This window comes from Chelonia mydas, chromosome 23, assembly GCF_015237465.2.
Source record: "Chelonia mydas isolate rCheMyd1 chromosome 23, rCheMyd1.pri.v2, whole genome shotgun sequence".
In the NCBI taxonomy this organism is placed as follows: domain Eukaryota; kingdom Metazoa; phylum Chordata; order Testudines; family Cheloniidae; genus Chelonia; species Chelonia mydas.
In genome coordinates, this window is record NC_051263.2 from 4,164,077 (window position 1) to 4,178,658 (window position 14,582).

Sequence of the window (14,582 nt, forward strand, 5' to 3'; positions counted from 1 at the left end):
TCCCCAGCTCTGGGAGGGGAGTGGGGTCTAGTGGTTAGAGCAGAGGAGCTGGGAGTTGAAGAAGGAATCTGGGGGGGGCTGTTTTGGGGGGGAGTTCCAGGTCCCTTGGGAAGCCCATGACTCTCCCTCCACCCTCCGTGGAAAGGGGTTTAATTGTACCTTCTAGTAAAGGGAAGAGGGTCTGGTATGGATGCTGATGGGAGGCCTTGTAAGACCTCTGGGGGTGTATCTACAGTGCAATGTAAACCTGGACTCAGACTCAGGTTTGAGTGCAAACCTCATTTCCATCCCCACACAAATCTGTCTGGCCCAGGTCAGTAAATACTCTGGAGCTAGGACCCACCCAAGGGTGTTGGTTAGAACCCAAGTCCAGCGCCGACTCTGGTCCAAGCCCTGTCATTTTGCAGTGTGGACGCAGCTCAAGCCGCGGACCCAAGTCAGCAGGTCGGTGCAGTGCAGTGTGGATGCATTAAGCCTGGCCATGAGACCCAGGCCCGGCAATTGTAAACCCGATGCAGGACCCGCAGTCCTGGGTTTACAATGCAGTGTAGTCATACCCTGGCTGTGTCCCGCTGCCTCTGGGGTGGATAGAGACCTCTCCCCAGCGAGGGCAGCTGTGCCAACCTTGCTGCCATCTTGGATGGCAAACTGAGCCAGTCCGCTGGCTTTTCACTCCTCTCCCTGGCCAGGTTTTCCCAGGATTGTCCCTTTTTTATATGTAGGTGGCTATCCTGGTAAATCTATGTCTTCCCAGGACATTAAAAGTCTTGAGTTTTGTCAGTCACAGCGCCGCTGGCTCCCCCAGCCTATCATGGCTCTAGTAGGGGGAGCCATGGGGCAGCAGCTCCCAGCTCCGGAGCGTCTGGGAGCCACGGGGATGGGGCGGCTCGGGACGAGCAGTGCCCAGGAACCGGCTGTGGGGGCCACTACTGGGCAGGAGCAGGGTGGATCTGGCAGGCTCCGTCCTCCTTGGCGAGGTTGGTGCCCGCAGCAGGCCCGGGAGCAGGAGTCCACAGAGGCTGAGGAGACAGTGCCCTGGGTGAGAGGTCGGTGGTACTCTGGGGTGTATGTGGTGAGTGTGATGGGGCAGGCAGTTGTCCCCGTTATTTGTACCGCCGAGGTGGCAACCCTATCCTGATGGCTCCACACCCCAGATAACTCTGTGCCTAGCCCTCCCGTCCTCCCACAACCATCCTGGTTCCCCCTCCTTACTGCAGGGGAAGGGGGTCACCGAGAGGGGGTGCTGATTAGGCATGGAGGCTTTTAATTAAGGCTGGGCCAACTGGCTCGGCAGGAATAGCCCCACCCCTTTGCCCAGAGCAATCCCTCACCTTAAACCTCTCTCCTGCCTTCCTGTCCCTCACCCCTGCCTCAGGCCTGGCCTGGCGGGAAGGAACACCCCCCAGTACAATGCAAGAGACAAGCAGTGCTCAGGGGGTGACTGGCCCAGAAATCGGGTGGAGAGAAGAGGGGCTGGGGAGGATGGAAGGGAGAAGGAATGTGGGAGGAAGAGGAGAGGAGAGAGTCCTCTCGTCTCCTTTCCAATCCCCCGCCCCAGCCAAAATGTCAGTGGTCGCGGCAGCATCACCCTGGTGCCACTTCCTGTCACAAATCCAGCCCGCGGCCGGGTGGGGCTCAGATACCAGGGGGCTGGGTCCGGATGATAAGCGCCTAGGCAGAGAGAGAGGGGGGAGGTGGCAGCCATTTTGAAGGAGCAGCCCGTAGCCACACTCCCACTGACAGTGGTAGGAGGCGATGGCGGCCATTTTGAACAAGGTCAGCCCATAGCCTCGCTCCTATCGAGAGCAGTAGGAGGCGATGGTGGCCATTTTGAACAAGGTCAGCCCATAGCCTCGCTCCTATTGAGAGCAGTAGGAGGCGATGGTGGCCATTTTGAACAAGGTCAGCCCATAGCCTCGCTCCTATCGAGAGCAGTAGGCGGCGATGGCGGCCATTTTGAACAAGGTCAGCCCATAGTTTTGCTTCCATTGGGGACAACAGGAGGCAGTGGTGGCCATTTTGAATGAGGTCGACCCATAGCCTTGCTTCCATTGCGGGAGAGAGAATGAGGGGGTCTAAATTAGCTGTTACCACTCAAGAAAGAGATCTCGGCGGCGTCGTGGATAGTTCTCTGAAAACATCCACTCAATGTGCAGGGCTGTCAAAAAAACAAACCGACTGTTAGGAACCATCAGGAAAAGGAGAGATAATACGACAGAAAATACCATGTTGCCTCTGTATAAAGCCATGGTACGCCCACACCCTGAATACTATGTGCAGATCTGGTGGCTCCCATCTCAAAAAAGATGTATTAGAAATGGGGGAAGGGCAACAAAAATGATGAGGGGGATGGAGCAGCTTCCACACGAGGGGAGATTTTCAAACCTGGGACGGTTCAGCTTGGAAAAGAGACGCCTGGGGGGGGATATGAGGGAAGGCTATAACATTATGACTGGGGTGGAGAAGGTGACTAGGGAAAGTGTTATTTATTCCTTCATGTCACACAAGAATCAGGGGTCACCCAGTGAAATGGACAGGCATCAGGTTGAAAACAAACTACAGGAAGTACTTCATCACCCTGCACACAGTCAACTTGTGGAACTCCTTGCCAGTGGATACTGTGAAGGCCAAAAGTATAACTGGGTTCAAAAAAGAATGAGATAAGTTCCCGGAGGGCAGGTCCGTGACATTAGCCAAGATGCTCAGGGATGCAACCCCATGCTCCGGGTGTCCCTAAACCTCTGACTGCCAGAAGCTGGGAGTGGATGACTGAGGATGGATCACTCGATAATTGCCCTGTTCTGTTCATTCCCTCTGAAGCACCTGGCATTGGCCACTGTCAGAAGGCAGGATACTGGACTAGATGGACCATTGTGCTGGGCTGGATGGACCACTGGGAACAGTAGGAGGTGATGGCGACCATTTTGAACAAGGTCATCTTGTGACGTCACACCCATTGGGAGCAATATGCGATGATGGCAACCATTTTGAACAAGGTCCGCCCATGGCCTCGCTTCTCCTGAGAACGGATGGAGAGGGTGGTGGCCATTTTGAACAAGGTCAGCCCCTAGCCTCGCTCCCATTGGGAACAGTAGGAAGCGGTGGCAGCCATGTTGAATGAGGGAAGTCCTTGGCACAATCATGGTCCTCGCCTGGGCTGCGCCATTCTTCCCGACATTTGAAGGGACTAAACCAGGGTGCAACCCACTCAGGTCTGACGCGTCTGCCCCACCATAGATTGAGTCTGAGGAGCAGATGGGCCAAATTTGATTGGCGTTGCAACCTAGCACTCAGGGTCGCAACACCATTCAAATTTGTCCCTCTGGAGGCGGAGGCGGAGGCAGAGCCAGGCCAAACCTGAATGGCCCTGCATCCCCATGTGCCAGATCTCAATGCTACCTGATTTCGGGGCCCTTCAAACAGGGGGCCTGGGGCAAACTACCCTTAAACTGGTACAGGAGGTTTTGGGGGTCAAGGCAGGAGTGCCTGATGAAGCCCAGGACTCTCCGGAGGTGTGGGCTGCACATGGCAGGGCACTTGCAGGGGACTGGCTGTTCCCCAAAGTACTGGCTCCTGCTCTCTGTTTCCAGCGCGTGCTACAGGTGCCCGGGTTGCTCTTGGCAACAAAGAGCCCGGAGGCCTGGAGCAGCAGCTGGAGACAAAGAGGAGAAAGCCAATCCTTGGGGCTACTGCATAACAGGAGAGGAACTGCCTGCTGGGACTGGAGCAGCCAGCTACTGGCGAGGGATTTCTCCTGGAGATTGGACAGGGAAACCAGGTGCAGGGACCAAGCAGCCCAGCATAGGAGACAGATAAGACCAGGCACCATGTGTTGGAGTCCACCACCCTATGGCAAAGTTTGAGGATCCAGCCCTCCCACCCCAGCCAAATATGGAGATTAATCCTCCCCCCCGAGCAGCTCTCAGGCCAACTAGCTAGTGGAGAGATGCAGGAAGCAACCAAAAGCCAGAGCAGAGGCTCGGGGCTTCTAGACAGGGAAGGGGGAGGGTGGTTAGCCCTGTAGCTTGGACAGAGCAAGGGCCAAGAAGAGCAGAGAGGGAGGGAGTGGATAGGGATCTGGGAGGATGCCAGGGAAGGATGGAGTTGAGGACCAGCCGGGTGGGATCCAACCAGCCGGAGATGATGCATTACGGGTGGCCTAGAGGAGAACGTGGCAGGAATCAGTCTGGGTCTGGCCAAAGGCCTTTAGCCCAAAGAACGAGGAGGAGCAGGGAGATTATGGAGATGACCCAGCAGGGTTTAGCAGCAGCAGGGTGGGAAGGGGACGAATTTGGAAGTGCTGAAGGTGAGCTTGGCCTCTGTCAAAGGCTAGGAGAGAGATCACGGCCAGGTCCTGCAATGCTCTGCTGCCAGGACCTGTATCCAGGGGATGATTCCTTTCCTCACCCCCCCCCCCCCACACACCCCCACCCCCACCCTTACACACACACCCTGCATGAGGAAGAGTTTACTCTCTGATCTCTGCCCGGGGCACACACTGGGGAGCTGGGTAAACTCATTGGTCCGTATGGCAAACCTGTCAGCCCAGGGCTCTCTTCGGAGCCTGGAGGGCACCAGATATGGAGTGGCTTGCGCAATGGGAGGTTAGACCCTCCTTGATCACACCCCCACCACCTCCATTTTTACCCCCTGCAGACCCTGGCCTTGCAGAGACCTGGGCTGACATGTTCACTCCCTGGAGAGTAGCGCTGTGTCCTCTCTCAGGGATGAGCATGTGGGACTCGGTGGCTGAGGGACTGAGCCTGCTCACTAGCAGACGGGCAGAGGTTTGCACTGTTATTACGGTAACTCCTGAAGAGCAGGGCCCCATTGGGGTAGGTTATGTATACATGGGACAACACCCCAGGATGGGCCATCTGGAGGGGCTGAACCTGGGACCTCTGGATTTAGAAGCTAGTCTCTACCGTTTGAGATTAACTCAGCAGTAGCAGGTTTCAGAGTAGCAGCCGTGTTAGTCTGTATCCGCAAAAAGAAAAGGAGGACTTGTGGCACCTTAGAGACTAACAAATTTAGTCTCTAAGGTGCCACAAGTACTCCTTTTCTTCCAGCAGTAGCAGTCACACAAACCTTGGATCCTGCTGGGAAAGGGTCAAATGGGTTCTGCTGACTCTCTGTTGCTGGTGGCTCTTTTATCCTCCCTGGAGGCAAGGGAGGTTGAAGGGATTTCCTGGGGACAGAGGACCTAGGGTGTGGGCTGAGCAGTCCTGGGGAGGAGCCCTAGGAGGCAGCTTGGCCTAGGGAGAACGTTTGAGTTCGACTTTGGTACCTGATTGTTGTTTTAATAAAGCCAAACTCTAGGGAGGGGAGAGTGAGTTTGGTTTCTGCATAGTGTAGTTGGGCTGGGTGTGTAGAGGAGGCTGGGCCTGGAAGAGACCCCAGACACCTCGGGGTTCAGAGTAAAGAGCAGATTAGTTTGTTGCAAACTGGAACCAAATCCTTGTGTCTCAGGAAAGCATTGTCCATTCTGTTAGGCTACGCAGCCGCTCAGGTTTTCATGTTCCAAGATTTCTGCAGTTGGAAAAACAAAATCATAACTTTCCGCTGTTGCAGTGGAAAGCATTCCTCTATGCAAATTTCCCTTTTTCTCTGGTGGGAAAACCAACCATTCCCCCCCGCCCCCCGCCTGCACCGGCGTTAAAACCGTATATAAACAAAACTAGGAAACTGGAACCAAAGATAAATGTTGTGTAGAAGAATCCAGGAGCTAATTTTTCTTTCCCCAGTTCATGTTTCCATTGAACGAGTCCTTTAAAGCTGGAAAATCCCAAACCCTGCCACTCCTTTGGAAGAATGCAAATGCTAAGGCCCTTGTTCCATGCTGTCAATAGAAAATGTGTGTGAGAGAGACAGAGAAGCCACCCAGATCTACCCATGCCTGGAATATCGGGTCCTGCTGTGGATGCTAGGAAGCAAGAAAGATTTTTGCTGAGCTGGAGGGAAATCCAGAGAAGTTCGGAGGGCTCAAGGGATCGATGAGAGAGAAATTAAAAGAGCTAAATACGGACAACCTGACTAAGCAACAACTGAGGGTCAGGCAAAATGTAGGAACGTAGGAATTGCTTTGCCAGATCAGGCCAGACACCCGTCTAGCTAATCCCAGCTGCTTCAGAGGAAGACGCTAGAACACCCCTTGATGAGCAATGTTGGAATAACCTGCCCAGAGGGGAACTTTCAGCCGATAGTTGGAGCTTGCCTCATGCCCTGAAGCAGTTTTCAAAGGTTTGAAGGGCCTTAGAGGCAGGGAGGGAGAGGAATTCCTTAATGGGGCGTGTGTGGAGTAATGCGAGAAGAGGCAAAGGTTTGGGTTCAAATGATCCATACGTAGATCCTGGAGTGTTTGCTCTGCTCCTGAGTTTCTGATCTGGTGATCCACCAAAGCACTGCAACCGGCATGGCGATATTCTGTCGGTGCTCAATAGGGACCCCACCATATTTCAAAATCAAGGTCTCTGCTAGTTGCATTGATTCTTCTGCTGACCCGTGTGACTGTGGGTCGTGAAGGTTGGGCTGGGTGCACTTGAACTGACGTATCAAAGGGAATGTTCTAAATGAGCCATTTGTGAATTGTGGCCATTTATCTGTGACTAACTGATCTGGAATCCCATGGTGAACGTTGCTACTCCATGAGTTGGTCGTGACGGCATGGCTACTCCACGCATTGAGTGGGGCAGCTTTTCTACTTGATGAATTGGTCATGATGGCATACTGGCGTTGCTATTCCATGTGTTGAGAGTGGCAGCTTTGCTCCTCAATGAGTTGGCCATGATGGCATTGCTACTCTATGTGTTGAATATGGCAGCTTTGCTACTCTATATGCTGGGCATGACGCTATTGCTACTCGATGAGTTGGGTGTGAAGGCATTGCTGTTTGATGAGCTGGGCGTCATGGCATTGCTACTCGGTGAGCTGGGCATGAGGCATTACTGTTCAGTGTGTTGGACGCCATGGCATTGCTACTCGACGAGCTGGGCGCCATGGCATTGCTACTCGGTGAGTTGGGCATGAGGCATTACTGTTCAGTGTGTTGGACGCCATGGCATTGCTACTCGATGAGCTGGGCGCAATGGCATTGCTACTCGACGAGCTGGGCACCATGGCATTCCTACTTGGTGAGTTGGACATCATGGCATTGCTATTCAATGAGTTGGGCGCCATTGCATTGCTACTCGGTGAGCTGGGCGCCATGGCATTGCTACTCGGTGAGCTGGGCACCATGGCATTGCTGTTCAATGAGTTGGGTGCCATGGCATTGCTACTCGATGAGTTGAGAGTGATGGCTTCGCTACTCGATGAGTTTGGCATGGCAGCTTTGCACTGGTTGCGTTGAGCGTGACAGGATTGCTATTTGATGTACTGACCATGCCAGTGTTGCTACTCAATGCATTGGGTGTGTTAGGTGTGGCACAGTGACTGGACAGAGCATACATGTCCTTCCTCACAGTCCCTTCCCCATTGAGCTAAGTTGCAAGTGGCTGCAGTCCAGACCCAGACACACAGCGGCCTGTGGTCATTATCTCTGGGAAGGTCATGAATTTCTGTGTTCGAGAAGCAGGGTGTTTGGTAAACATCAGCTGATTGGAGCGAGTCATTCCAGCCTGAAGTCGAGAGTTCCCAGTGTGATGTTGTGACGAACAGGGCTAACGGGATCCTTGGACACAAAATGAGGGGAGCAGCGAGTACAGCTCGAGGGACAGCCACCACCTCCACACAGCACTGGAGAGATTGATAATGGAATACTGCCTCTAGGTCTGCCGTCGCCAGTTTAAAAAGGACGTTGAAAAATTGTCAAGGGGACAGAGAAGAGCTACAAAAATGACTTCCAAGCTGGAGAAAAGGTCTTGCAGTCAGAGACTTCAGCCAAGTCTCCGCTACAAAATTAAGTCGACCTACAGCCACCACGGTGATTAAATCACTTTTGCGTGTTCACACGACACTCCTTGTGTCGGCGGTGTGCGTCCTCTCCAGGCGCGCTTGCACTGATTGGACTGTCAGAGTGGGGCACTGTGGGACGGCTCCTGAAAGCCAATAACAGTCAATGTAAGAAAAACTTTTTCACTAGGAGGGTGGTGAAACACTGGAATGGGTTACCTAGGGAGGTGGTGGAATCTCCTTCCTTAGATATTTTTAAGGTCAGGCTTGACAAAGCCCTGGCTGGGATGATTTAGTTGGGGATTGGTCCTGCTTTGAGCAGGGGGTTGGACTAGATACCTCCTGAGGTCCCTTCCAACCCTGATATTCTATGATTCTGTGATTGCGCTGACCCGTGTGCTAGGCCTCTTGCAGAGGTGGAGTTGTTAAGTTGGCACAGCGGGCGAGTTACATCGGTGGGAGCTATATTTTAGTGTAGACGCTGACAGAGTTAGGTTGATGGAAGCTGCTTCGCGTCGACCTAACTCTGTAGTGTAGACCAGGCCTTAGAGAGCTCAGTCTGTGTAGACTGAGAGGTGACTTGACTATAATATTTAAATATCTTCATGGGGAGAAAATACCAGGTACTAAGGGGGGGGGGGGGTCTTTAATCTAGCGGAGAACAAGAACCAATGGATGGAGGTCAAAGCCAGACAAATTCCAATTAGAAATAAGGCACAATTTGTGCAGGTAAAACTGCCAAAGGAACTGATGGACTCTCCGTCTCTTTGATGTCTTCACATCCAAACTGGATGTTTTATAGGAAAAGATGCTTTAGTCCAACACAAGTTCATGGGCTCGATACAGGGGAAACAGGGTGAAATTCTCAGGTGTGTGTGATATACAGGAGGTCAGAATCAGTGATCTAATGGTCCCTTCTGGCCTTACATTTGATGAAAAGAGTGGAAGTGATTCGAAGATGAGGAAAGGCTATCTCCGGTTAGCATGGATTGGAGGGGAGAGGGATCAAGAGGCAATGAGGTCAGAAAAGAGGCGGTCACAGAAATCAAGGTGAGAGGTGACCAAGGGCTAGAGACGGGGTGGATTGTAGGGGAAGCCAATGCTGGATCTGGGGAGAAGGAAAGAAGCAGAGTCATAGATGAGCGCCGAGGCTGGAAGCTCTTTGTTCCCAAATGGGGCAGGTCAGTAGACAAGCGTCGTGAGTCTTGGGCTGCTGGCAGTGCCCTAAGACAGCTCCAGTAGATGCCCCACCTTGTTTAGATGTCGCCCATGCCGATTCCAAGGGCATTAAAGCCAGGACCATGAAGGTAGGCAGATCTCTAGGGCAGGGGTTCTCAACCTTTTCCTTTCTGAGCCCCCCCCCCCCCCCCCAGCGTGCTATAAAAACTCCACGGCCCACCCGTGCCACAATAACAGGTTTTCTGCATATAAAAGCCAGGGCCAGCATTAGGGGGTAGCAAGCTGGGCCAGTCCCTCTCACGGTGGCACTCAGGGAAATTCAGATCGCTGCCTCCAAAGAGACAGTGCCTGTTGGATTCACGCCTACTTGACTATTACGGCCCTGAGATGGGTTAGAGCAGGGTTCTCGGCCTTTTCCTTTCTGAGCCCCCCCACAACATGCTATAAAAACTCCACTGCTCACCTGTGCGCCAAGAACCATTTTTTGGCACATCCAGTCATAGGCGCCAAGTCTGTGGGTGCTCCAGGGCCGGAGCACCCATGGGAAAAAACCAGTGGCAGCCCTGCAGATCAGCACCTTCCCCTCCTCCCAACGTCTCCCACCCACCACGATCCGCTGTTCCGTGGAATGCAGGAGGCAGTGAGGGGGACGGGGGGTGGAATGGGGACAGGAAGAGGTGGGGCGGGGGCTTAGGAGAAGGGGTGGAGAGGGGGCAGGGCCTGGGATAGAGCGGGAGTCGAGCACCCCCCGGGAACCAAAAAGTCGGCGCCTATGTGTCCAGTAGATTAAAAGCTTCGTGAAATGGATCGTTATACAGTGAAACGCACACACATCTAGAATATAAAAAAGAAAAGGAGACTGGAGGTCCTGCAATGAAAAAATGTACATAGTGTGAAGCTTGTTGCTGCTGCTGCTCAATGATTCGCTCAAGCCTCAGGGGTATCTTCAGCCCCGGGTGGCAGGGCTCGGGCTTCGGCTTTCTGCCCTGTCTAACGTTGGCCCTGCTCTCTGATATATTTTGGCGGGTCCCCTGAAACCAGCTCGGGGCCTGCAGACCCCCCGTTGAGAACTTCCGGTTTAGAGTAAAACATTATTAGCAACGAACAGAGATTTAGGTGATATTAAGTGAGAGAAAAAGAGACAGATCTGGGTACAAACAGCATATGATTTCTAGTGAGTAGACGTGAATTCCAGCAAGTGATTTCTTTGCCTAAATGAATGTCTCACAGCACGTTAGCAGCATCTCCTGCCCTTCAGGTCAAGAGGATCCAACTTTCACAGGCTCACGGGCTGCAGCCCCTCAGTCCCCTAAGCAACAGATAAAGGAAATGTCTTTTTGCTCCCCTTATGTTACCCGAAGGGCATTGTCTCTGCGTCAAGAGGCAGGGAGGCTTCTTGGGGTGCAGATTCTGTCCCCCGGCATGTTCTTCTCCACCGCTTGTTAGCTTGATGGTTTTGTTTACCTTACATGGAAATGTACTTTCATGATCCTCTGCCTGTAATGAAGCCGGGCAGGCTGGATGTATGCTCTGCCACCACCACACAGCTATAAGTCTTGGTACATACATTGCCCCATGATTTGGGGGCCCAGCGTGTCACCAGTTTACATATGGTACCTAGCCTGACACCTTTTAGAGATATATTGTGACAACAGTGGGTTGGGGTAATGAATGTGTCGTGCCTGATACGACGTATAGTTGGCTTTGAGCAACTCCTGGGGTCACAGTGACCTTGGGCAAGTGACTCCCCTGCCCCTTCTGTGCCTCAGTTTCCCCATATGTAAAGGGCTTTCAGGCCTCCTGACACAAGGTGCTATTTTGTTATTATTGACACAATGGTAGCGCCCGACTGTCCCAATCCATCAGGGCACCCACCGCGCTCGGCACTGTACAGACACCTACAGAGACAATGTCCCTGGGCGTGTGCTAAGCAAGTTCACCGTGCGCGATGTGCTACACAGAGCCAGAGCAGGTGGAAGGGGCGCCCCCTAGTGCTTCCAAGGGGTCTGATCACATGCTGCAAACGTGGAGGAAGATCTGGTTGCTCTCCCCAGCTCTTCCATGGACTCCATGAACGATCCTTGGCAAATCACTTCCTCTCTCTTGCTGTAAAAGGGGGAGACTCATCCCTGGGTCTGCTTAGCCTGGGAGCTCTTTGGGGCAGGGGCGTGCGTGGGCAGCGCCGGGCCCAGCGGGGTCCAGCTGTTGGCTGGGCTCTACTATAATACCTCTAAGTGCCTCCTTGTTTCTCAGTACGAGCTGTTGACCCTCTCCGCCGCTCACAGCTCTGTGTGCATTTCGTGTGCCCCGTCACCCAGGCTGTGGCTTGTCCTCTGGTGACTTCCAGCCTCCATTCCACGCCATCTCCCCTGTTCCACGCCCTTCCTGGCACCCACCAACTTACCCAGCGGGAGCATTTGACTCTCACCTTGCGTAGGTGTAAACGCCGACACATGGGAGCATCTCGCTTTGGGACTCTGTAGGGAGGTCAGTGGCCCTCTGCTGAACCCATCAGCTCTGCTCCACTCCCGTAGCACACACGTAAAGTCCCATCCCCAGCTGGTGTAGATCTGCAGTGCTCCATTGAAGTCCTGAATTGGGCTCAGTGTAAATCCTGGGACAGGATTCACATGGGAAGGCAGGAATGACAGAACAAGGAGCAGTGGTCTCAAGTTGCAGTGGGGGAGGGCTAGGTTGGATATTAGGAAACACTATTTCTCTAGGAGGGTGGGGAAGCACTGGAATAGGTTACCTAGGAAGGTGGGGGAATCTCCGTCCTTAGAGGTCCTTAGAGGGGGCTGGACTAGATGACCTCCTGAGGTCCCTTCCAACCCTGATCTTCTATGATTCTCTGAATCAGAGAGTCACTTCTTTGGTTGTCCCTAAGACCCGACATCTGGACGGGGTGCAACCAGCACCCCACCTGCACATTTACGAACCGAGGTGCACAGGGCCGGGGTCTCCGCCAAACAAAGACCCCCTCGCCCCAAGCTTGGGCTGGATTCCTTGGCCAGGGTGGTGCGGGAGGGGGCGGGGCAAGGGCCTGTTGACTGCCAGCCGGTTACCGTCTGCCCTAATTGTTCGTCCCCCCGCTCTTGTTCATTTCTAGGTTTAAGAGTGGCCCCCCGACCTTGGACCTGTGGCTCCGTCCCCCCCCAGCCCGCCCCGCTAAAGAATGTTTACAGAGATGCCTCCTCGGACGCCTGGATCAGCAGCGGACGACGTACTGTTATTTTTTAATCTATAGATGATAAATATCAACTCCTGTTTGTTTTCTAAAGAGAAAAATATTTAATATTTATTCTTGCTGCTATGTGAGTTGGGGGGTGGGGGGGGACCAAAGGAACGGAGGAAGGTTGGGAAGGTGGAAAGTTGGCTGTGGAGGGGGTGCGGATGTCTCTTTTGGCGGGGGGGGAGGTTGTTTTGGGGGGGAAGCTGGAGAGTAGAGGGAGGGGGGATGTTGCACTCGAGATGCATCAGGAAGACGGTAGAGCAGTAGTCAGAAAAGGCCGGTCCTTTTCCAGCAGGGGGCTGCCAGGAATGGATTCTTGTTCCTTTTGCCCTGGCTTTTTAATTATGATTATTAATTATTATTATTATTATTTTAATGCTGTGGTTTTGTCTCAGACTGCTTCCCTGTCGAGCTGAAGGAAGGAAGCCCCGCCCCTTGCCACTTGGCCAATCAGAGCGGTGGATGGGGATAAGCCCCTCCCCCCATGCAAGGGGCGGGGCCACGCGCTGAGACCGCATGGCTGCAAGCTCTCGACGCCCTTTATGTGCCAGAGATGGGTTGGAAGGGAGGCGGTTAGACGGGACGCTCCACTAATGGATTCTTTTGCTTTCAGGAACCAATGGCGCGAGGGGATAGGAACGACTCTTTAAAGCGTTACAAAGGTGGGGGGTGGGGGGAGGAGAAAAATCTTTAATGATTTTTTTATTATGATTATTATTATTTGAAAACTGCGTTTGTTTTAATTTAAAACAAAAGAAGTGCCGTGTACAAAAAGCTTTTTGGAGATACTCTATATACATATTTAAATTGTATATATTGTATATTTATAAGAAGTGTCCTGTACATATATCCCTGTCTGTTTCCCGGATTTTTTTTTCCTTTTACATTTTTGTATGTCCCCATTTTCTCTCAAAAGAAATATATAAAATATCTATTTTGCTCAGTGAAAAAAAAACAGTTTGATGCTTTGTTTTTCTGACGGATCTGCTTTGATTTTCTTTACCGCTGCTGGAAGGTTGAGTGGCAGATTCTGCTGTTATTTACACCACAGTAAGATGGCTTGATCACAGGCTGCGAGCACCTACAAGGGGAGAAGAGATCTGATACTAGAAGGTCCTTTAATCTTGCAAACGAGAGGCAGCGTGAGATCCAGTGGCTGGGAGTTGAGGCTAGACAAATTGAAACTGGAAACACGGCACAAATTTTGAGAGAGGAGGAGGAGGAGATTAAGCCTTTAAGCAACTGACCCAGGGAGGGGGTGGATTCTCCATCAGCTGGAGTCTTCCCATCAGCATTCAATGTCTGTTTAGAAAAGATCTGTTCTAGCTCGACCACAAGATATGGGCTGGAAGCAGGAATCACGGGCTGGGGAATCTCCAGCCTGTGTTGTGCAGGAAGCTAGACTAGATGACCACAGTGATCCCTTTTGGCCTTAAGAGAATCTATGAATCTATCTATGGAATCTATTGGAGGTTGTTGGAACTTCCCTATCAAGAGAAATTGAAAAGACGGGGACTGTTTAGAGAGGAGATATATAACAGAGGGACATGGGAGGCAGCGTGTCCTAGAGGATACAGCACTGGAACTTGGGGCACTGGGTTCTATTCCTGGCTCAGCTGCCAGGTGACCTTGGACAAGTGACTTTGCCCCTCTGTGCCTCCGTTTCCCCATCTGTAAATAGGGATAATGGTACTGCCCACCTTTCTAAAGCGCTTTGAGATTTACTGAAGAAGAGTGACGGATTATGATGTTAAAGCCACAGAACACCATGACTGGATTAGGAAGGTAGACACAGTGTTTTTGTTCACCCTTTTCCGTGACTCAGGAACAAGGGGCTGTTCAGTGAAATGGAGAGGCAACCGATTTAAAACCAACAAAAGGATTTGGCCTGTGGAACTCACTGCCACATGATATTAATGATCCCAAGAGTTTAGCAGGATCTGAGGTTTATGTGGATAATGGAAATAGCCAGTTATGTTAGGAAGGATTAAAACACAGACATATGTGCTCATGCTTCAGGGCAAAATACAACCCAGTAATTGGTTGGAAGCAGTTAGACACTTCCTCTCTGGGCAGATTGTCTCTTTGTTGTCCACTGGGGTGCGTCTTGCACCTTCGTCTGAAGCAGCGGGGACTGGCCACTCTGGAGACCGGATGCCAGGGTTGATGGGCCCCTGGTCTCAGAACTATGACTCTCTGTGGAGTTAATCTGTGTTTGCCTCACTGTAACTGAGAGCAGGGAAACGCACAGCACCTCTCAGCAATATACCCTGGAGCTCTT

General features: G+C 52.3%; 1 protein-coding gene across 1 annotated transcript in view; it reads left to right on the top strand.

The window, feature by feature from the left end:
- Window positions 1-13,270, top strand: part of DLL3 (delta like canonical Notch ligand 3) — a 260,953-nt gene extending 247,683 nt beyond the window's left edge. Inside the window, exon 9 of the mRNA XM_037884704.2 lies at window positions 12,179-13,270. Within this exon, the coding sequence (XP_037740632.1) occupies window positions 12,179-12,184 (6 nt within the window). The 3' untranslated portion in view covers window positions 12,185-13,270. The remainder of the gene's footprint in view (window positions 1-12,178) is intronic.
- The last annotated feature ends 1,312 nt before the right edge of the window (window positions 13,271-14,582 follow it).